A 21,107-nucleotide genomic window follows, 5' to 3' on the forward strand; every position below is an offset into this window, starting at 1 on the left:
TTTATGAATCAGTGAGCAAAAAAAGGGCTGGTGATGCAATGGAAAGCTCCTTCCTGTTAATCAAAACACAGTTGGTGCATCTGAGATGATTTTAAATAATTGCACTTCGCTTATTTGATTTTGAGCTTAATTGTCACCTTCTAATCTCGTTGCCGCCGCAGCCGACCGGATGAACCGACTGCAGACCGCGCTCGCCAGCTCCCAGCAGTTCCAGCACATGTTTGACGAGCTCAGGACCTGGCTGGATGACAAAAGGTGCCAGCAAGCCCAGAGCCAACCCATTTCTGCCAAACTGGACAGGCTGCAGAGCCAGATCCAGGAGCAAGAAGAGTTCCAGAAGAGCCTCAACCAACACAGCGGCTCCTACGAGATGATTGTGGCCGAGGGGGAATCTTTGCTGCTTTCAGTGCAGCCTGGGGAGGAGAAGACCACTCTGCAGAACCAGCTGGTCAGCCTGAAAACACACTGGGAGGAGCTGAGCAAGCAGGCTGCTGACAGGCACGCCAAGCTCAAGGACTGCTTGCAGAAAGCTCAGAAGTACCAGCGGCACGCGGACGATCTCCTGCCCTGGGTGGAGGACTGCAAGGCCAGGATGGCAGAGCTGGAGGTCACCCTGGATCCAGTGCAGCTGGAGGCCACTCTTCTGAGGTCCAAGGCCATGCTGAGTGACGTGGAGAAGCGCAGGTCTCTGCTGGAGATGCTCAACAGCGCTGCCGACATCCTGACGGACGCGTCCCAGGCGGACGAGGATGACATCCGGGATGAGAAGGCCAGCATCAACCAGAAGATGGATGCCATCACAGAAGAGCTGCAAACCAAGACTGGCTCCATTGAAGAAATGTCCCAGAGGCTCAAGGAGTTCCAGGAGAGCTTCAAGAACATTGAGAAGAAGCTGGAAGGGGCGAAGCACCAGCTGGAGATCTACGATGCCCTGGGGCCGCAAGCTTGCAGCAACAAGAATTTGGAGAAGCTCAGGGCACAGCAGGAGGTGCTGCAGGCCCTGGAGCCACAAGTGGATTACCTGAAAAACCTCACTCAAGGTCTGGTAGAAGATGCTCCAGATGGATCTGACTGTTCCCAACTTTTAAGCCAAGCTGAGGTGGCTCAGCAGGACTTCAAGGCCGTGAAGCAGAAAGTCACCGACTGCTGCGCCCTGATGGAAAACAAACTGGAGGGGATCGGGCAGTTCAGCAGCAGGGTCAGGGAGATGTTCTCGCAGCTGGCAGATCTGGATGATGAGCTGGACAGCATGGGCCCCATCGGGAGGGACTCTGACAGCCTCCAGTCGCAGGCTGAGGACGTGCGCGCCTTCCTGGGCAAACTGCAGCGCCTCAAGCGCGACATCGACTCCTCCGAGGGCGAGTGCAAGAAGATGCTGGAGGATGAGGGCAGCCCCGACTTGCTGGGGCTGAAGAGGGAGCTGGAGACGCTGAGCAAGCAGTGCAGCAAGCTGACAGAGAGGGGCAGGAACCGGCAGGAGCAGGTGGAGACCACGCTGGGGCGCGTCGAGGATTTCTACGGGCGGCTGAAGGAGCTGAGCCACATGGTCACAGCAGCCGAGGAGAACGAAGCCCTGCAGTGGGTGGTGGGGACAGAGGTGGAAACCATCAACCAGCAGCTGGCAGACTTCAAGGTGAGTTTGGTTCCATAACGGTTTGGGGGTTTTTTTGTTGTTTTTTTGGGTTTTTTTTAAAGTGGTTCTGTGGATTTTTGCGGGTTTGGAGCCGCGGCGTCTCCGCTGTTTGTTGTTGTGGTCGTGAGTGGGTTTGCACTGAGATGTTTTTGCTCTGGAGGATGTGGAATCCTGCTGGTGGACTTGATAGTCTGTGGTGGAAAGGTGTGGAAAGATCGTGGGATTGGCAGGAAAATCCCTGTTCTGCTGGTGATGGGGGTGGGTGGCATTTGGATTTTGGGGGAGGAAGGGAAGGATTTGAGTCCACCTGAGCTGTGAATTTACACTGTTTGAGAGTCTAGTCCAGATCAAATCATCCTGTAGGTCTGGCTCTGCCTGGCCCACCGTTCCTGTTTGTTGTTCACCCATTAAATCCATTTTGAGATCCTTGGGTAGAAAAAGAGCCACAGATAAACTGTGAGACAAGGAGTGCGCCCAGCGAATAAAACCAAGGTGAAGTTTTATGTGGGCTGCTCTCATTTCCAGCAAGGAGCTGATGGAGACCATCAAGACTTGAGAAGGGGAAGAGTTGAGTGTGTTTGATATATTTCTGTACAGTATTATGTGCTGGGTCGTGCTGTTACACTACATTAATTATATTAACACGGCTTAGAAATTCTCTTGCTGTGAAACTTCTATTCCTGATGTGCTCAGGAGTTGATGATTGGGCTGATTTACATCTGGCTGCTCGTTTCCTGGTGTTAATGGGGGGGTGGGAGAGAGAGGCAGTTTTACAGCCATTTACTTTTCATCTCATGGCTAATTGATCCCGTTCCACCACTGGAGCAGCTCTGTGAAACCTTCACCAGGACAAGGTGCTTCTGGTTTGGGGTTTGCCTATCCAAAAAAAATTTTAAAAAAGGGCTGAAGTGTATTTATGGGACAAATTCAACCTCACCTGATGGTGTTGCTTGTGTTGGGCAGTTTGCTTTGAGCTGATGCCGATGAGAAGGATTTAAATTGGAGTCACTTGGAACAAACACATCCAAAAAGGAGATTTTAGTCCTTAAAATCAGTGAACCTTTCCTGCAGAACAGGGGATTATTCCCAGCTGAGCAGCTCTCATTAGGAACAATGACAAAACCCAGACTGGGCAGGAGCAGCTTAACCCACCGTGGGGTTTGCACGTGGTGCAGGCTCAGTGGCCTTGGGGATGACCCCTCAAGGCAGGGCTGACCTGAGCCCTGGGGTTTGGGGCTGAGGTGTCCTTACCAAGAGTCAGGGGAGCAGCTGGGGAAGGGAAAGCTGCAGCAGTGGTGGGAAGGTTTTGCTGTGGAATGGTTGGGAATGGAATGGGGGAGAACATGAGTGGGGGATGGAGCAGTCGTGGTTCTGGCAGCTTCCTTCATTCCTCCTTTCCTTCATTCCTCCTTTCCCCCATTCCTGCTTGCCTTCATTTCTCCTTTCCTTCATTCCTTCTTTCCTCCATTCCTTCTTTCCTCCTTTCCCTCTTTCCTCTTTCCCTCCTTTCCTTCATTCCTCCTTTCCCTCTTTCCTCCATTCCTGCTTTCCTCCTTTTCTCCTTTCCTGCATTCCTCCTTTCCTTCATTTATTCATTCCCTCTTTCCTCCACTCCTTTTCTTCATTCCTCCCCTCCTTTCCTCCATTCCTGCTTGCCTTTATTCCTCCTTTCCTCCATTCCTCCTTTCCTCCTTTCCTCCATTCCTCCTTTCCTCCTTTCCTTCATTCCTGCTTTCCTCCTTTCCTCCTTTCCCTCTTTCCTCCTTTTCTCTATTCCTCTATTTCTCATTTCCTCCTTTCCTTCATTCCTCCTTTTCCTTTTTCCTTCATTCCTCCTTTCCTCCTTTCCTTCATTCCTGCTTTCCTCCTTTCCAGCATTCCTCCTTTCCTTCATTTCTTCATTCCCTGTTTCCTCCACTCCTTTCCTCCACTTCTTCTTTCCTCCATTCCTCCTTTCCTCCATTCCTCCATTCCTGCTTTCCTCCATTCCCTCTTTCCTCCTTTCCTCCTTTCCTCCATTCCTGCATTCCTCCTTTCCTTCATTTCTTCATTCCCTTTCCTCCACTCCTTTCCTTGATTCCTCCTTTCCTCGATTCCTCCTTTCCCTCTTTCCTCCTTTTCTCCTTTCCTCCTTTCCTCTATTCCTCCTTTCCTCCTTTCCTCCACTCCTCCCATACTTGGTGCATCCCAAGGGATTTTCGCACAAATCCCAAAGGTTGCAGAGCCGATCTTGGCAAAGCTTCACCTTCTGGTCCTGTCTCAGAACACAATCCCAGCTCCTGATCTGCACATCAGCAGGGACTGGAGGGAGAGCTGTGGAAAAACCTGGCCTGTGCTCTGTGGGGAGCCCTGTTGGTTTTTATTTCTCCAGGCTTTTATTTCCCAACAAATTCCCTCTCTAATACAAAAATCACAACTTTTGCCCTCCTTGGATTGCAGAACAGGGGCGTTTTCAGAGTTTCCTGGTGGAGCAGAGGAGCTCCTGATGCTTTATCCTCCAGGGGAGGATGGGGTGATGGATGGGGTGATGGATGGGGTGAGGAATGGGGTGACTGATGGGGTGACCAGGGCTCTCCAGGAGCAGTCGTGCTCTGCCTGTCCAGAAGGCTCAAATGCAGGCAGATATTATGTCTTAAGGCATTAATTTTAATGAACATCTGTGTAAATGAGATGCAAATTAGGCATGGCCCCGGGGGCTCCAGGCAAGTTGCCAACGGAGCCCTGACAAAGGTGGGCACTTCTGGACTCATTGTGTCCGGATTTTAATAAAAAAAAAGCGACATTGAAGGCTCTGGTGGAGGCTGGGAACGGATGACTTTGGAAGCAGCTCATATTTGAAGCTTCCCATGTATTTTTCCTTTCCCTTTTCTTTCCCCAAAAGGCCACAACCTCCTTAACTTTTGGAAAAATGCCATTTGTGCATTTCCTCTCTCTCCCCCCCACCCCAGCCCTTTTCCCAGGTCACAAAGGGACTAATCCTGGCTTTGGGATGGATGAGCCCTCTCCTGCTCTGAGTTTTGCTCCTGGCTGGGTTCCTCGAGGCAGGAGGTTGGGAAGCAGCTGTGGGATCATGCTCAGGGGGAAGCTTTGTTTGCAGGAGGGGTTTTGCTTCGTGGGATTTTGGGGACTGGTCCTCACCAGCTCCCACAGTGATGCAGGGTGGAGCTGGAGCTCAGGGAGTGTGGGAAAAGCAGGCAGGGAATGGTTGGTTGTTGTAGGATTGTAAGAAATCCCATCAGGAGGAGACTTTAATGGGGTCATCGAATTCAGCCCTGGGTTTTCTGGGGAGATCAAGTGCAGCTGAAAGGCATTTCTGTGGTTTGGAGCCTGTGCTTATATGGACATCCCCACGGATTGCTTCAGATCCAGCTGTGCCACAGCAGAAACAACGTGGGTTTAGCTCATGTTAAACTGTCAGAGCAAAGGAACCTCATCTTTAACCCCTGATCTCCAGCAGGAGTTTCACTCAAGTGGCTCTCAGTCCATAGCTGCCCCTCTTTGTGTAAAAAGGGGCTGAAAGTCAGGAGAATCTTTGTGCTGAGCTTCACACAGCCAAGCTGGGCTCTTCAGCACAAGGGACAAGTGCCAGGCAAGAGCTGTTTGTAGGAGTTTCCAGGCTGGGGCACTTCTTCCCCCTCCACTGTCTCTGCTGTCAGCTCAGGTTTCTCAAAGCTTACACTAATATTAAATTTTAATGACTGGAATCGAATGAGCTGCAGTTGAGATGTTTCTAAACATAACAGCCCTGTGGATTTCAGATTGGCAAACAGCAGAATTCCCCAGGGAAATGATTCCCCAGGTACAGGTGGGACAGGGGTCACTCACATGAAGGCAGAGGGGTTTTTTGGGATCCATCATCAGCATCCCCTGAGTGAGAACTCCTCACCCCAAAAATGGTGAAACCATGGGGTAAAGCTTGTGCTGCTCAGTGCAAGTGGCTCATCCTCCTCTACAACAGGTGAGGTTTGGGTGCCAGAAAACCCCAGGCATGGGCTCATCCCTGCTGGCCAAAAAGCACCCATCAGGAGCTGATGGAAGCAAATTCTTGAGTGTTTTGGGGGGAGACATCTGTGCTGGGGTGGCTTGGCCTCCTGGCTAAGCAAGCTTAAGCCTGGCTTTTGTTTATCTTGTACACTGTGGATTTGGAGCTTGGGTTTTAAAGCGTGGCTTGTGCTTGGCAGTTCTGAGCTGGGACCCTCTTTGATTCACAGAGCTGGTTTTGGACAAACTCTGAACCTCTCCACGTTTCACAGTGTTAGAACTCAGCCCTGGGGCAGCTGGCAGGGATTGCTGGGCTCTCTGCTCAGGAGTGGAGGATCCTGGTGCTTCCCCACTCATGGAATCATGGATTGGGTGAGGAGTCAGGGATACTTTCCACTCTTCCAGGTTGCTCATCCATCCCATCCTTGAGCTTTTCTAGGGATGGGGCAGCTTTTGTGGGCATTTCCTCCAGCAGAAAATCTCAGCTGTATCATACCAGCAAAGCTGAGGACACTTTGTCCCCATGAGGAACGTGAGAGCAGCATCAACCCTGAGTTCTTCCTCAATTTCTGCAACAATCTGGAGCTCTGCCCCCCCCAAAAAAAAAAAAAAATTGAACTTGCCATCCCCAAAAGGTCACTTTGGGTGGGTGCAGGTGCAGCTGGCTGAGGGTGGGGACACCTGGTGACATGGCCACTGTGGTGGCTCCTGCTGCCACCACAGCTGAGCTCGGTGGCGCTGGGGCACGGCGCAGGAATGTGGCAAGCCAGGACCTGCCACTGCTGGCACAGCCAGGCTGTTTATCCTCCCAGAGTTAATTAAACCCCACCCTGGAGAGCAGGGAGGAGCAGGAGGGGGTCTGCCACATCCAGCTTTCAGTGGGTGATGGCTTTGCTGAGGGAAGAGATGGGATTTTGGGATGCTGGCATTTTTGGAAGCTGGAGTTGCTCAATGAGGTGAACTCTGGCAGTGCTGTGTCACACCAATAAAGGTTTAATGCTGGATGATGGAGAGGGGGAGGGAGAATCCCTAGACAGCAATAACTGAAGCCTCACTGCTTGATTTTAGAGTAGGTCAGGCCGTTCTGCCTCCAGCACCCTCTTTGTCTGCTTCAATTAAAAAAATAAAAAAATAAAAAAATCAGGAAAGTAATCCTGGGAGTGGTGATGCAGTGAGTGAGGCCCAAACCAGAATTTCTCATCTGGCCATTCCAATGCTGCTCCAGGTGCTCCCTTCCTGCCTGGGGGATCTCAGCTCCTCTCAGCACTTTATTTCTGACTCCTAATTCCCCCAACCTTTCCACCAGGGAGCTGACTCAACGCTGCTGACACAAGTGCCACTGGTGGTGCCTCCTGTCCCTGGGTTTCTCTCGGTGTCACTGATGGTTTTGGGGAGGGGGCTGCCACTGGTGTGACCTCATGGTGTCCCCTCATTGGTGTCAGAGGCAGGGAGGGATGGATGTGGCTGCCCAGCATCCTTTCACTGAGGATATTGTGCAGGAGGATCAAAGTTTGGGTTCTTCCCCAGAGGTTTTAGCTCATTCAGGTTTGCAGCTCGTGCTCCTCAGTGGTCCCTGGGTGCACAGGGGGCATTTTGTGATTTTCCTGTGGAGGGTGATGTGGATCTTTCCCAACCTCAATGATTTTGTGGCTCTCCCTGGGGCTGTTAACTCTACTCCTGCCACTGCAGAGCTGCTCTTGAACATCAGAGAATGCTTTGGCTTGGAAGGGACTTCAAAGATCACCTCATTCCAACCCATCCTAGAGGATGGCCAGAGAGGAAGAGCAGCATCCCATTTTGGGATTTGGGAGAGCAGGAGCCACTCCACGTGCTGATGGCACGAGGCATTGCCACCAAAGCACTGCCACTCACAGCCTGGATTTCTGCAGGCAGCAGGATGTGATCCTGGGCCAGCACAAGTGGTCACAGCCTCTGGGGTGGCTTTTTTTGGGCACTCCACACCCCAGCAAACAGCCAAACCCCCGGCAGGTGGGCGAGGGGAGGTGGGTTTCTGAGAATGGGATGTGGCAGGGAAGGGACACTCTGCCACTTGCTGTGCCCCCAGCCTGGCTGAGGGTATTTTTAACCCTTGTGTGCCCCCGGAGGAATGCGTGAGGCTCCCGACAGTCGTGGGCTTGGGAGCAGCTGGGTGGGACTGGGCTGGGAGTGGGGACAGGCTGCGTGACGGTGTCTTCTTGTTGAACGCTTTCCAGACCTACTTAAAGTATCTCTGGCTCGTATTTTCAGCATCAGCAGCACAGGCAGAAATGCCTCCTCTCTGACAGCTGTTAAGCTGCCTTAAAGGCACCATCTCCCCTCGATAAATGGGGGTGATAAGCAGGGCTGTGCTGGGTGACAGGGCTGTCACCAAGCCTGGCTGGGGACAGTGGATGGGTGCATTTCCATCCTGGAGGTTTTATGTTTGCCCTGGCAGCCTCCTCGCTGCTTGGAGGTGAATTTGAGCGCTGAGGGAAGAGCAAATGTGCCCCTGGAGCTCCTCCTTCCCAGAGGGAAGGCTGTCGGTGTGCTGGTTCATCAGCAATCCACGGGTGGGCTTTGACCTTGACGTGTCAGCAGAGTCACAGGCAGCTCTCCTGATCCCAAGAACAAGAGTGAATTAAGCCAGGACTTGCTGAGATCGACCAAATCGTAGCGAGCCTTTTTTTAATTATTTTTTATTTTTTTCCTCCTTTTCTTTTCTTGTGAAACAACCAGGCTGTGATCAAATGGTGCCTTTCAGGAGCTGCCTTGGGTCAGCGCTGCAGAAGCCACCCACTTGCAGATGCTTTGGTGGCCCTGCCAGGTCTGGGCAGAGGGAGATGGCCGGAGGAATGTCCTCTCTCCCCAGCACTCGTTAGCTGCTGGTGATGACACTTCGCAGTGTTTCCAGGAGATACTAAAAATACCAGCTTTGCATAAGACCAGGAGAGCTGAGGATCCGAGGGAGGAGGAGATGGGGAGGTTTTTGTCGGCAAGGGAGGGAGAGGAGCGTGGTCCTGGCAGGGTGTGGGATCCATGGGGACGTTCCCATCACCCACAGCATCCAAGCCAGCCTTGGGAAGGGAGGGACTGTGGCCACTGGGTCTGGAGCAGGCAGGGAAGGACTCAGGCTTGGATTAGTCACTGCAGCCTTCCAAGAACAATTGCCAATTCTCCTGCTGAAGGAGTGGTTTAGATGTGGATTCTCAGGATGATAACACACTTACCTCACTTCCTAAAGAGCCTCAGAGCAGTTCATTAATCACCCCATCCCTGTTGTCCCCCTTTGCAGCTGGTGGGCAGTGGGATGCCCACAGAGCGCTTCAATTTGCAGGGAAACAGAGCAGGACAAAAATGAGAATTTCAGCAGCTTTCACCTCCTGGCCACGAGGCCCCTGGCACGTGGCTCTGCCCTTGTCCCATCCCAGGGAGTTTTGGGGTGCTCTGTGCACGAAGATGGGGTTCCATGGGAACACTGAGTGCCTGAGCACTGCTGCAACACGTGGGCTCCAGGCTTCGTTCAGAATTATTTATACCAACATCTATATTAGCTGCCTGGCACTGAAATCGCTGCGGTGCAGCTCCTGCACTCTTGGAAGAACAAAACAAATTTTATATATATATATATTTTATAACAGCCCCTCACTATGCATCCAAAAGTGCAGGAGGTTTCTCTGGGAGTTTGGATTTTAACCTCTTCCTAAAACTTTCCCCGTGGAGGTGCAGAACCCCTGGGAGCCTGCTGAGGTTTCCTCCCACAGCCCTGCGGAGGAGAGTCCCGAATGAACAGGCTCCAAGGTTCCACATGGCTGATTGAAAGATGTGCTGGCTCCCTGCATCCCCAGCAGCTGCAGCCTTTGAAGAGGGATTGAGTGGTGGCAGAGCCCTGGTGTGAGGTTGGTTTGAAGTCAGCTGTGAGCCAAAAGGGATGAGGGAGCACCCGGAGCAGCAGGGTGGGAATCACCCCAGTGCTGGATCAGTGCTGGAATGGCAATCACATTTAGGAAAAGGAATGAGTGAGGAAGAGATCAAGAGGAAAAGCAAGAAATCCCTCTGCCCTTCTGACAAACGCAGCAAAGGCTTGAAAAAACACCAACTCTCTGCTAAAAAATCCCAGCGCAACCTAAAGCGCCGTTTCTAAGGGAGATTTTGTGTGAGCTTGATTTGGCTTTGTGCTTTTATTGCGGTGTCTGAGGGAGGGTGAAATGCACCCTCAGCCCTTCTGTTGGGCTGGAGGCACTTGGGGTTACCCTCTCTGCCTCTCTTGGAGGTGGCACAGTGTCCCAGCCCAGGGGTGACACAGTGACCCACAGTGACACAGGGGACAGGTTGTGGCAATCCCATCCCTCAAGGCCAGCCTGGTCTAGTGGAAAATGAAAGGGAATGGGATGAGTTTTCCTGTCCTTCCAACACAAACTATTCTATGATTTGGTCAGCAAGACAAAGCTCACAGTGCCAAGGAGATCTCCTCCCTCCACCCTGCCCTCCCAGGGCAGAAGGGGCACCAAGGTGAGGTTTAAAGAAGCTTTGAGGGTGAGGAAAACCCTCAGTGGTTGCACCCTGATCCCAGAAATGCCCCATCCACCAGAGATCTTGAGCTGACTCTGAGCTCTCACAGGTCCCTCGCTTCCAGTGCTGGGATGCACTAAAAGAAAGCTAAAAATACATTGGTTTCCAGTTAGTGCTGTGCCATGTAAACAGTGGATGTGGCACAGCCATGAACAGGGTGAAATACATTGGTTTCCAGTTAGTGTTGTGCCATATAAACAGTGGATGTGGCACAGCCATGAACAGGGTGACATCAGCCCATGACAGGGACAATGAGGTCCCCACATGCCAGGGCTGGTGGCCTTATGAGGAAAGCTTAAAACCAGCAGGTTCAGGAGAAAAATTGGGATGATTCTACTTGGAGAAGGTCTTGGGAAGCATCTTGGTTTTAGCTGAGGGTGTTTTGTCTGCTGGACGTGGCCTGGGGTGACAGGAGAGTTTGGGGACTGAGCAAAAGCCAAGTGAGGGGTCTTGGTGATCACTTGGAAACACCCAAAAGGACAAAAATCAGGACAGCACCTTCATGTCCTTCCACATCCATCCCTTGCACCGACACAAAGCTCAAGCAAAGCCCTGACCTTGCAATTCCCAGCACTGTCCCCATCACTGGGGTGGCACTTGGAGGCTCAAAGCTGTGATTTGGGGAACCTGCAAGAGATCTGGCTGGGATTTTCTGGCCAGGCACAGCAGGTTTCCAACTGGCTCCCAACCCTGCCCCAATATTTCCCTAATGGTTTTAGAAATTGTTGGTGGGGGGAACGTGTTGGGGGAAGACTTGGCTCGCTCCTGGCACGTGACGCGGTGAGGAAATGGGAAAAGAATTTCTGGCTGTGAAACGGGGCAGCTCCACGTCGAGAAAAAGAGAGAGGGAGGGAGAGAGGGATCGTTCCTTCTTCGCAGTGGAACAAAAAAGCCTCCTCGCCCCAGCCCGGATGCCTGGGATTCCTGGCGGAGGGGCCCCGGAGCGGTAACGGTGCAGCTCCAAGGTGGGAGCAGAGGAACCAGGGCAGCATTTCTGGCACAGCACCGTTGTCCTCTTGTTGTTTCAGCTGCTCTGGATTAATACCAGGGAGCAGGAGCTGCGGTGTGCCCTGCCAAGGGGAAAAATCCAGGCGTTGGGACACTCTGGTGGTGTTGGCAGCTGGGGCTGGAGGAGGCTGCAGGGCTCAGTGTCCGGCTGTCTGTCCAGGAGGGCTCGGGAAAATGTCCTGGATGGGCAGAAAGGCTCCCTGGGGGATGTTTGGAAACCCTCTCAGATCCCCACTCCCTCCCCACATCCCGCTTTTTCCCTTATATTTAATGGGGGGAATAAAAAGGGGGTTCCAAAGGTTTCCCACAAAAATCTCCATCTGAGGAGCGTTCAATGTGCAAATCCCCCACTCCAAGCCCTCCCCTTCCACAAAACATCCATCCCCATCTCTCCAAAAGCAACACAAAGCTTTGGGAGCGCGCTGCTGGAGCTGCTGCCTGTGCAGTTGGTGCTGGGACGTGGGGATGAAGGGTCTGAGAGCTCGGGGAAGTGAAAACTGGGCTCCCAGCACGCCACACCATCACCTTGGCAAAGCCTCGGTGTTGTCAGGATGGCAGAGCATCAAAAAATATTCGGGATTTCATCTGTGGCTTCACCATTGGTGAAGTTGTGGCACAGCAGAGCGAGCTCTGATTCTCCCATTGTCGGCGCTTTTGGAGTGCGGTGCCGCACGTTTTTCTCTATTAAACACCTTGTATTTTTATCCCGATGCCATAATCCATCCCAAAGTAGCAGGCCGGGTGGCTGGTGGGGCGGGTTGTTGCCTGGAGATGCGTGGAGGCTGTTCCCAACCCTCCTGTTTTCTCTTCCCAAGTCTGTGACTTCCCTCAGCATCACTTCGCAGCGCTGATTCACACGGCCTCCCCTCCCCACTCCCAGTGCTCCCCATCCCTTAAACCCAAAGGGTTTTGGGGGAGGAAAAGAGGGTGACAGGACTCGGGATGGGAGGAGCAGGATGCTATAAGCTGGGGCTATAAAAATCATGATTTTTAGGAAAAGATTCTGCAGTGGTTGAGCGGAGCGGTGACAAGTTGCGGGGTGGTTTTTTGGCAAAGCGGTGGAGGGGGGAGGCAAAATCGGTACTTCGGGGGGTGTTTGGGGTGGGTTTCAAAACTCGGTTCTTTGTGCGGGGGTGGGTGCCAGGAGCAGAGAGAGACCTATAGAGGGGGAAATCATTTCCCATCTCAAGGAACAGCGGACAAAGGGCCGGGCGAGCGGGGCCGGTGCCGACGGGAGCCGGAGCCGGAGCCGCCGCCGAGCCAGGGCGTTGCTGCTCTTTGTCGGGGGCTGCCACCTCCCCCCGGAGGAGGGGCCATCCCCCGGCGGGGCGGGCGAGAACCACCCCCGCTCCGCCACCGAGCATCACCCCCCGTTCATCCCCCGGCCGCGCCGCGCCGCGCTGCTCCGCGCTCCCGGTGCGGGGGTCGGTGCGGGGCGGGTATCGCGGGGACGCTCCGCGCTGCTCGCACAAGGGGCGGCCCCGGTTGTGCCGCTCCGCCCCGCGGTGCCGCCTCCATCCCCCCCCTCCCCTCCGCCCTCCCTCCGCCGGGGCTGGAGCTCCGCGGGTGCCGGTGCTGGCGGCGGCGGCGGGGCCGGGGCGTGCGGCGGCCTGTGCGGCTCGGCCTTTTGTTCCGCCGGCGGGAACGACAGCGGGCGGCGGCAGCGGGGAGCTGGAGGAAGAGCAGGAATAAGAGGAGGAGGAGGAGGAGGAGGAGGAAGGCAGCGGCCATGCATCCCGCCGCGCCGGCCGGGGGCTGCCCGCGGAGGGGGCGCGGAGCCCCCCGCCCCCGGCCCGGCCGCTGAGCCGCGCACAAAAGCGGCGAGAGCGAGAAGGGAACGGCTCCGGGGAGTGGGGGTGTGTGTGTGTGTGATATCCTCCCACCTCCGCCGGTCCCAGCTCCGGTTCGCCCCGCATCGCCGCCGGTACCGGCTCCGAGCCCGCCCTGCCATGGCCGGGCCACCCGGGAGCGCGGAGCCCGGCACCGGCCGCCGGCAAAGTTAGTGCGAGAGGGCTCGGAGCAGCAGCAGCAGCAGCAGGAGGAGGAGGAGGAAGAAGAAGAAGAAGCATTAGCAGCAGCGGCAACAGCCGCCTCCAGCCGCGCTGCTCCCCGTCCCCCCCGTCGGCTCCCGGAGAGGCAACTCAGGGGATTCCATCCCGCTCCGTCCCTTTGCCATTTTTGGATGCGTTTTATAGCCAATTTTTTTTTTTTTTTTCCTGGGGAGAAAGCGAAAAAAAAAAAAAAAGCGAAGACTCAGCAGCCTTCCTCCACTGTCGGACTCTGCCTCCACCACCACGCACCCACCGGGCTGGATTTTGGGGGTGCCCCCACTGCCGGTGGCACCGGCAGCGACAATGCCATCATGTTTTTGAGACAGGAAACCTCCGAGTTTGCCCTGCATGAAGAACTTCCTGTGTTTAAAGTTGTACGAATATCCGCTGACAAGCTCAGTTCAAATGAAAACACGAGAGTCGGGGGGAGAGGCTAATTCGGACCAGCTGGACTCGCTGGGCGCTCGGAGCTGGGCAGAAAACGCGCGGAGCCGCTCGCCCCTGCCAGCCGGGAGCGGCCGGGACAAGCAGTGCCTTTGTTAGTAAAGAAGGAACGGACGGGATCATTGCAGAGCTTCAAACTCTTCCGCCGTTTCTGTCGCGAACCGCTTGGAGTGTTTTCCCGAAGCTGTTGGATTTTGGATGATCCACTGATGGAGGGGTTTTTTTAGGGGGATGGGGAAGGGATGAGATGGGTTGTTTCGCTGCTCAGGACCGCCGGTCGGGGTGCTGCCGGTTTCCCCTCCCGTCCCCGTAGTGTCACTTTGGGATTAAAGGCTGCCCCGGCGGGTTTGGGACCTGCTGGTTGTGTGATGCTTCCTGCCGTGGCGGGCCAAAAGTTGCCAGGGTGGTTCTGTCATCCTTAAGGACGAGAGTATGGGCAAACCACTGAGCCGGCCAGACTGTTTACGGCAGAACCGCACGTGCCTGGGGAAGGGCGAGGATGAGGATGGTTATATAGAGGATTGCTACGTGCCCCAGAGATCCATCTACGACACGATGAGAATCAACGAGCAGATCGATCAGGGATCGAAGCTCAACCAGCTCTCCAAGAGCACCCTGGGCAAGGGGGATGGCAGCACCATATCCAGCAACGGGACTCTGGGAGCTGCCAACGTCTTCGAGTCCAGGCCGCCAGAACCCAAAAAGTTGGACGAGCGAGTCATCTTCGACCAGCTCAAACTCAGCAGCGACGTCTCCAAACCGGCACCGGCCCCGCCAAAGAGGCGCCCGAACCCTGAGAAGAAGGAGAACGTCAACAGGCGCTCCTGGAAGTCCTTCATGCCGCCCAACTTCACGGAATTTGCCGAAAGGATGGGCGCTTCGCTGAGCGAGGTGTCGGAGGCGGGCGCTTCCAACCCTTCCCTGCGGGATAAGCGGGATTCCAGCGCCATGCTGGCCGAGCAGCCGGGCCAGCCCGAGCACGGCGAGCCCATGTCGGAGTCTCTCACCTTGGAGCACGTCTCCAAGGCGTCTGGCGCGGCGGAGGCTCTGGTGGCCAAGCAGTTTGGCGTGGATGGTTATGATGGCCCCCGGGATGAGCGCCAGGCCCTGCTGAGCGCCGGTGACAACCGCGCCAGGGCGCGCCGGCTGCCCAGTGCCACCTGGCCACGAGCCAGGAAGAATTTCATCAGGGGGAACTTCAATGATGGGCACCAGGAGACCCTGGAGGCCTCCGAGTCGGACTCTACGGTGGAGAACGTGAACCTCTCTCCGTGCCTTAGTGAGGAGCTGCTGGATACGGGGCTGGATATTCTCATCACCTCCAATCTCAGGGAGAAAACGGAGTCTGAGCTGAGATTTGAGGAGGACGAGCGCTGGGTGATGATGGAGGAGTGGGAGGAGGCGACGCTGTCAGAGAGAGGAAAGGCTGTTCTGGTGGCAGAGGAGAAGAGGAGCTGTTGCTTGGCAGATATTTCTGAAGAAAGGGAACAATCCACTGCTCCAGAGGACGGCTCTGCCCCCAGCCCGGGGACCTCCCGGTCCTGCACGTCCCCAGGGGGTGGTGGCAGCGTGTGCTGCACGGAGGATGCAGCGGTGCAGTGTGGGGTTGAGGACTTTGCTCCAGTTTTGGAGCGCTCAGCCAGCCCCACGGGCCCTGAGCTGTCCGACACAGACTCGGTGCAGATGTTCCTAGAGCTGGAAGAGCAGTGCCTGAACGAGGATGGGGGTGATGGAGCTGTCCCCAGCTGCCTGGAGGTGCAGATGTCCCCAATGGACTCAGAGGGGCTGGACACAGATTCGGCCAAACTGGCGGGGCTGGTGGTTGAGGGGGGTCAGCACAGGGCCCCCTTGGATATCAGCGCCTCGGACTCGGCTGTTGTGTCAGATCTGGAGGACTTTGATGTCACCTGCAGCTCCCAGGTGCTGAGCACGCTGGAGCCCTTGACAGAGCCCTTCTCAGAAAGGGACACCTTGGCTGTCACCCCCATGGACTCGGACGGAGGGGCCTCCCCCAGCCCCGTGGCCATGGTGGGGCTGGGGTCCCTCCTGGAGTGTTCCCCAGCAGCTGATCCTGACCCACTCGTGGACCCAGAGTTTGTGGCTGGTGGGATTCCCTGTCCTGGCACAGGGGCACATCCAGCTGCTGGACTGGGGGGAGATGGGTACCCCAGCGCTCCCCTGGGGTGGGGTGAAGATAACCAGGACTTGCTTCCCGAGGGGACCTGTCCTGGCCCAGTGTCCCCCTGCCAGCCCCCAGCGCCGGACACAGCGATGGAGGAGCTGGGGTCCCCCCCACGGCACAACCAGGCTGGCACTGAGGGCTTGGATCCACTCAGGACCCGTCCCCTTCTGCCTGGAAGGACTGAGATCACCAACTGGGATGTCCCAGAACTGGTTTCTGAGGATGAAGCCGCAGATTTGGGATCAGGGAGAGGAACTGAGGGCTGGACTCATCCAGCAGAGAGTGGGGATGTTTGCTGTGCTTCTCTGCTGCCTTTCCACGCTGGCTCTGCATCAGAGCCAGGCTCCGAGGCTCCAGCAACATTCCCGGTGCCTGTTGAGGACCTCCCGTGGGAAATGGTTTCCCTGGGTCATGGCTTGTCTCTGCAAGGGGCTGCCCACTCAGAGGTGGCTGTCACACACGAGGGGACACCAGCAGCCGTCCTGCAGCCAGGAGATGTGGAGTTGTTGTTTTCCCCAAGCTGGGAGCTGCCGTGTCCTGCCAGCCCAGCCGCCCCTGAAGAGTTTCCTGGCACGTTCTCCATTGCAGGGCCTGCCATCCCATGGGATTTTGGGGAGCTTTCTGCTCCAACCCACCCACTTCCACCTGGAGATGGGGCTGTCCTGGAGCCCCAGGCTCAGGGGATGCCACCAACCACCACGGATGCTGAGGAACCTCCAGGAGCCACCACAGCCATGCCCTTGATGGTGGAGGAGCTTCTGGAAGCCCCACCACCCTTTGCTGACGTGCCTGTCACCTCTGTGCCACCACCAGCAGCCTCGGGGGCCGGGCAGCTCGGTGGTGACCCCGTGCCATTGGTGGTGGCCTTGGGGGATGCAGATGACTTTGCCATCCTGGAGCACCTGCCCTCTGCAGCGGTGGCTTTGGAGGATGAGCCCGTTGGGAGCGCTCCTGCAAGAGGGCTGGCAGCTTGGGAGGGTCCCCCTGGTGCCTTCTCAGCCCTGGCAGAGGGTGCCAGCCCCCCTGAGCTGCTGCTGGGGACAGCCAGGGCACAAACCCTGCCCAGGGCTGTGCTGAGGGGCTCCCTCCGTCCCCGCAGCTGTGGGGGTGCCCTTTCCTCGTGTCCCAGCCAGGGACAGGGGACATCAGGCACAGAGGGACCCCTCCTGGCAGAAGGGCCCCCTGCTCTCCCAGATGGATTCGTTCCAGATAACGAGGTATTTGTTGCTCAGGCTCCCGCAGCCGGGGCTCTGGGCGCAGAAATCGCTTTATTTTGCACTCCAGGGGTGGGAGGGACGTGGGAGCCCACTCAGTAACACAGATCTGGGCTTCCAAACAGCCTTCTCCCTCCTGAGATCAGCTTGAATTTGGCAGACAAAAAGCTATTTTTTTTTTGGGGGGGGAAGGGAATTGTGTGGTTGTGTAAGTGAGGGAGGCAAAAAGATTCTCGCTGCTCGATGACCTGAAATGTTGACTGACACTTTTTGGCTCATTAAAGTACTTTATGGTCACTCAGATGGAAATCACGGACTTCAGAAAAAGCTTCTCACTGGTTCCTGGCAGGGAGTTCCCATCTTTGAAGCAGAAAATATATCAGGAAAGAGAAACCTGTGAAATGAATTAAGTGCAAGCAATTCCTGTCCCGTGCAGTCATCGCTGTCTGCAGTTTATTTTTTTTTTTTCTGTGAGCTCTGAGGTACTGAGGCTCAGAAGGAGCTCAGGAAGGGGCTCAGCTTCTCTCTGCTGTTTGGGGATTTGTGTTGCTCGTGGCTCTTGCCTGGAGAGACCTCGGTGCTGGAGTTCCCACAGCCCAGCGCTGATTTCCTGCCATCTGGATTAGGAGCAATATCACTAAGGAGACATCAGAAGTTAGTCAGCACCAAAAATCCCGATTTGGTGGCAATTACTCATCCTTTGGGCTGCACCACCCCTTGGAGATACACACGTGGAGGGGCTTGGAGAGGTGGTTTCACATGGGGGGTCCATGTGAGCACAGGCTGGGACACCCAGAGGGGACCTGGGTGAGGGAAAAACCACTGGGTTCTGGCCATAATTATCTTGCTGATTGAAAATTCAGTGTGGGGACCCTTATTTTAGGTTCAGCACCTCTGATTGTTAACCCCACTTGCTCCAAGCATTGCTGGAGCTGGAATTCCACATCCAGCAGAGGTGGGGTTGAGGGAGATGAGGGAAGCAGAAAGGAGGGGATGCTTTGAGGAGGAGGAGGAGGAGGTGTGGTGGAGCAGATCTCCTTCTGCTCTCCCAAAATGTCTGTCCAGCTCTTCCCCAGGGCAGGACACCTCGCTCCCCAGCAAAGGGGACTCGTTAAATATTTGTTTCCAAGCTGAGTCACGGTGAGGTTAATGAACTAAATCGCTGGAATCTTTTATGAGCAAAGCAAAACAAGTGTGCTGGACACGCTCAGCCTCGGGCTGTTGCTGGGATTATTTTTGTCAGGCTCCTCAGGCAGCATCAGGCTCTCAGGCTGGCTCATACCTGTGTTGCAGGAACCCCTGGTTGGACCTGGCTTTTCCACAGGGCTCCCTCCCTGCCTGGCTCCTTTGGAGTTTGTTTTGCACTGCATGGAGAGCTCAGACCAGCCTGGCATGCCAGGCTTATCAGCCTGATCCTTTTGTGGGTTTGGCTGCTCTGCCCAGCAGCTCCATATATAAACAGTAACAGGAGAACAGCCCAGGAATCAGTGATTCCAAGTCCCCATTTATTTCTTATAACCGTGGCAGAATTCTCCATGAGCAAACAGCTCTGGACAGTGTCTGCCAGCTCACCCTGCTCATGTCCTGGAGGGACCTCCCTACCCTGCAGTGATGAGCCCTGGTTGGAAAAAGTAGTTTTTTTTCTTTTGGAAAATCAAAGCAGTGCTTCTTGTTCAAGCTGTGCTTTGGGGGATTTGGGGTTTTAGGGGGTTTTGGTGTTTTTAGGGAGTTTTGCTTTGTGCTCCTCTGGAGCAAAGAGAGCTGTGTCCTCCACGAACTGCTGGGGGAGATCTTGCTTCCAAGTGGGAATTTTTAGGGGGAGATCTTGCTTCCAAATGGGAATTTTTCAGGGGGAGATCTTGCATCCAAGTGGGAATTTTTCATGGGGAGATCTTGCATCCAAGTGGGAATTTTTCATGGGGAGATCTTGCTTCCAAGTGGGAATTTTTCAGGGGGAGATCTTGCATCCAAGTGGGAATTTTTTCAGGGGGAGATCTTGCATCCAAATGGGAATTTTTCATGGGGAGATCTTGCATCCAAGTGGGAGTTTTTCAGTGCAGGCAGTGCCTGTGCATTCTTGGGCACGGGGAGCAGGTGGCTGGCTGCCATCCCCTCTGCTTCCCAACGGGAAAATGTGACGGGGCCAAAGGCTCAGCTCCCAGCTGTGGGGTGACCCCTGCTCTGCATGGGCTCTGCCAGGGGAGCAGAGCCAGGAATCTACTCCCTATTTTTGGGATTTGGGGTGTTTGCTGTAGGGGACAGGGCAGGCTTGTCCCTGGGGACTGGAGAGGGATGGTGCATGGGCAGCGTGCGGTTGCAGCAGATCCCAGCTCTGATAAAGAGCATTTATCTCCTCCAGAGAAACAGGATTCTCCCTGCTGCCTCTCCTGACAATGGGGAGCTTCATTGGCTCTCCTCCCCCTTCCCTATCAAATCTTTTCTGGTTTAGAAAGCTTTTCCCCACAGGATTCCCAGGCAGGACCGTGCCAAATCCGTGGTAAACGACTCGCACATTAATTGCCTATTGCCTTTGTCTTTCGAAATACAGTGAGCTCCTCGCTGCCTGTAATTTCGTGGTTAACAAAACTCATATGATGTCAGGTCTCTGTTCTCAATAGCTTCACTGTGAGAATTGCTTGGGGTTTTTCCCCAGGAGCGTTATTTCCCAATCTGATGGCGAGTTGGAGCCGATGCTCTCATTTCTTCCTCAGTTTTTCCCTTTTTTCGCCTCACTCCAGTCTTGGAAAAATGGGATTTACCCATTTAAAACCAGAGGTGGGTGTGGATGGACCCTGAGCTGTGCTCCACACCAGCAGATCCCTGTGACATCTGTGTCACTGGGTCAGGGTGAGGGAGGAGTTCAGACAAACTTGCACAATCCCAAATAAAATCAGTGCAAGTGGCTGCTGCACCTTCCCTAGAGAGGGAAATATCCATGGAAAGATTGAGAGGCTGGAAGAGCAGCTCAGAGCTCATCAATCACCTTTTCTCTCCCACCTTTCCCACCCACAGCAATTCCAGAAGGAGCAAGTGGATCCCCTCCAGCTAAAGCTGCAGCAAGTCAATGGGGTCGGTCAGGGACTCATCCAAAGCGCCGGGAAAAACTGTGATGTGCAAGGGCTGGAGCACGACATGGAAGAGATCAACACCCGCTGGAACACCCTCAACAAGAAGGTGGGGAGGGGCTGTTCCTGTTCCTGTGGGGTCTGGGGGAAGGAGGGGGTCACAGGCAGGGGGCTGAGGCTGTGGTGTCAATTCCTGAGCCTGCAGTGGGGATTTTTTGGGGTGCAGGTGAGAGGGGCTGGAGGAGCTGAAAGGTGAGAGGGACTGGGGGCAGTTGAGGCTCTGATGCCAATGCCTGACCCTGCAGTGGGGTTTTTTTGGGGTGCAGGGAGCTGAAGTTCTGGTCTCAGTACCTGACCCTGCAGTGGGGTTTTCTTGGGGTTCAGGGAGCTGAGGATCTGGTGTCAGTGCCTGATTTGGGGTTCAGGGAGCTGAAGCTCTGGTCCCAGTGCCTGACCCTGCAGTGGGGTTGTTTTTGGGGTGCAGAGAGCTGAGGCTGTGGTGCCAGTGCCTGATTTGGGATGCAGGTGGCTGAGGTTCTATTGCCAGTTCCTGACCCTGCAGTGGGGATTTTTTGGGGTGCAGGGACCTGAGGATCTGGTGTCAGTGCCTGATTTGGGGTGCAGGGAGCTGAGGCTGTGGTGTCAGTTCCTGACCCTGCCATGGGTTTTTTTTGGGGTTCAGGTGGCTGAAGCTCTGGTGTCAATACCTGACCCTGCAGTGGGGTTGTTTTGGGGTGCAGGGAGCTGAAGCTGTGATGCCAGTGCCTGACCCTGCAGTGGGATTTTTTGGGGTGCAGGTGGCTGAGGATCTGGTGTCAGTGCCTGATTTGGGGTTCAGGGAGCTGAAGCTCTGGTGCCAGTTCCTGACCCTGCAGTGGGATTGGTTTTGGGGTGCAGGGAGCTGAAGCTGTGATGCCGGTGCCTGACCCTGCACAGTGGGGTTGGTTTTGGGGTGCAGGGAGCTGAGACTGTGGTGTCAGT

At 55.2% G+C, this 21,107-nt stretch overlaps 2 protein-coding genes across 29 annotated transcripts in view; both read left to right on the plus strand.

The window, feature by feature from the left end:
* Positions 1-21,107, plus strand: part of MACF1 (microtubule actin crosslinking factor 1) — a 151,688-nt gene that overhangs the window by 91,629 nt on the left and 38,952 nt on the right. For all 28 annotated transcript variants that reach the window (XM_033080489.2, XM_033080486.2, XM_033080499.2 and 25 more), the window contains 2 exons: positions 162-1,633; positions 20,074-20,235. In XM_033080489.2, the coding sequence (XP_032936380.1) occupies positions 162-1,633; positions 20,074-20,235 (1,634 nt within the window). The remainder of the gene's footprint in view (positions 1-161; positions 1,634-20,073; positions 20,236-21,107) is intronic.
* Positions 13,134-19,360, plus strand: KIAA0754 (KIAA0754 ortholog). The gene has a single exon (XM_033080503.1). It carries the CDS (start codon positions 14,098-14,100, stop codon positions 17,161-17,163), a length of 3,066 nt encoding a protein of 1,021 aa, XP_032936394.1. The 5' UTR covers positions 13,134-14,097; the 3' UTR covers positions 17,164-19,360.

Source organism: Catharus ustulatus, chromosome 26, assembly GCF_009819885.2.
Source record: "Catharus ustulatus isolate bCatUst1 chromosome 26, bCatUst1.pri.v2, whole genome shotgun sequence".
NCBI lineage: Eukaryota > Metazoa > Chordata > Aves > Passeriformes > Turdidae > Catharus > Catharus ustulatus.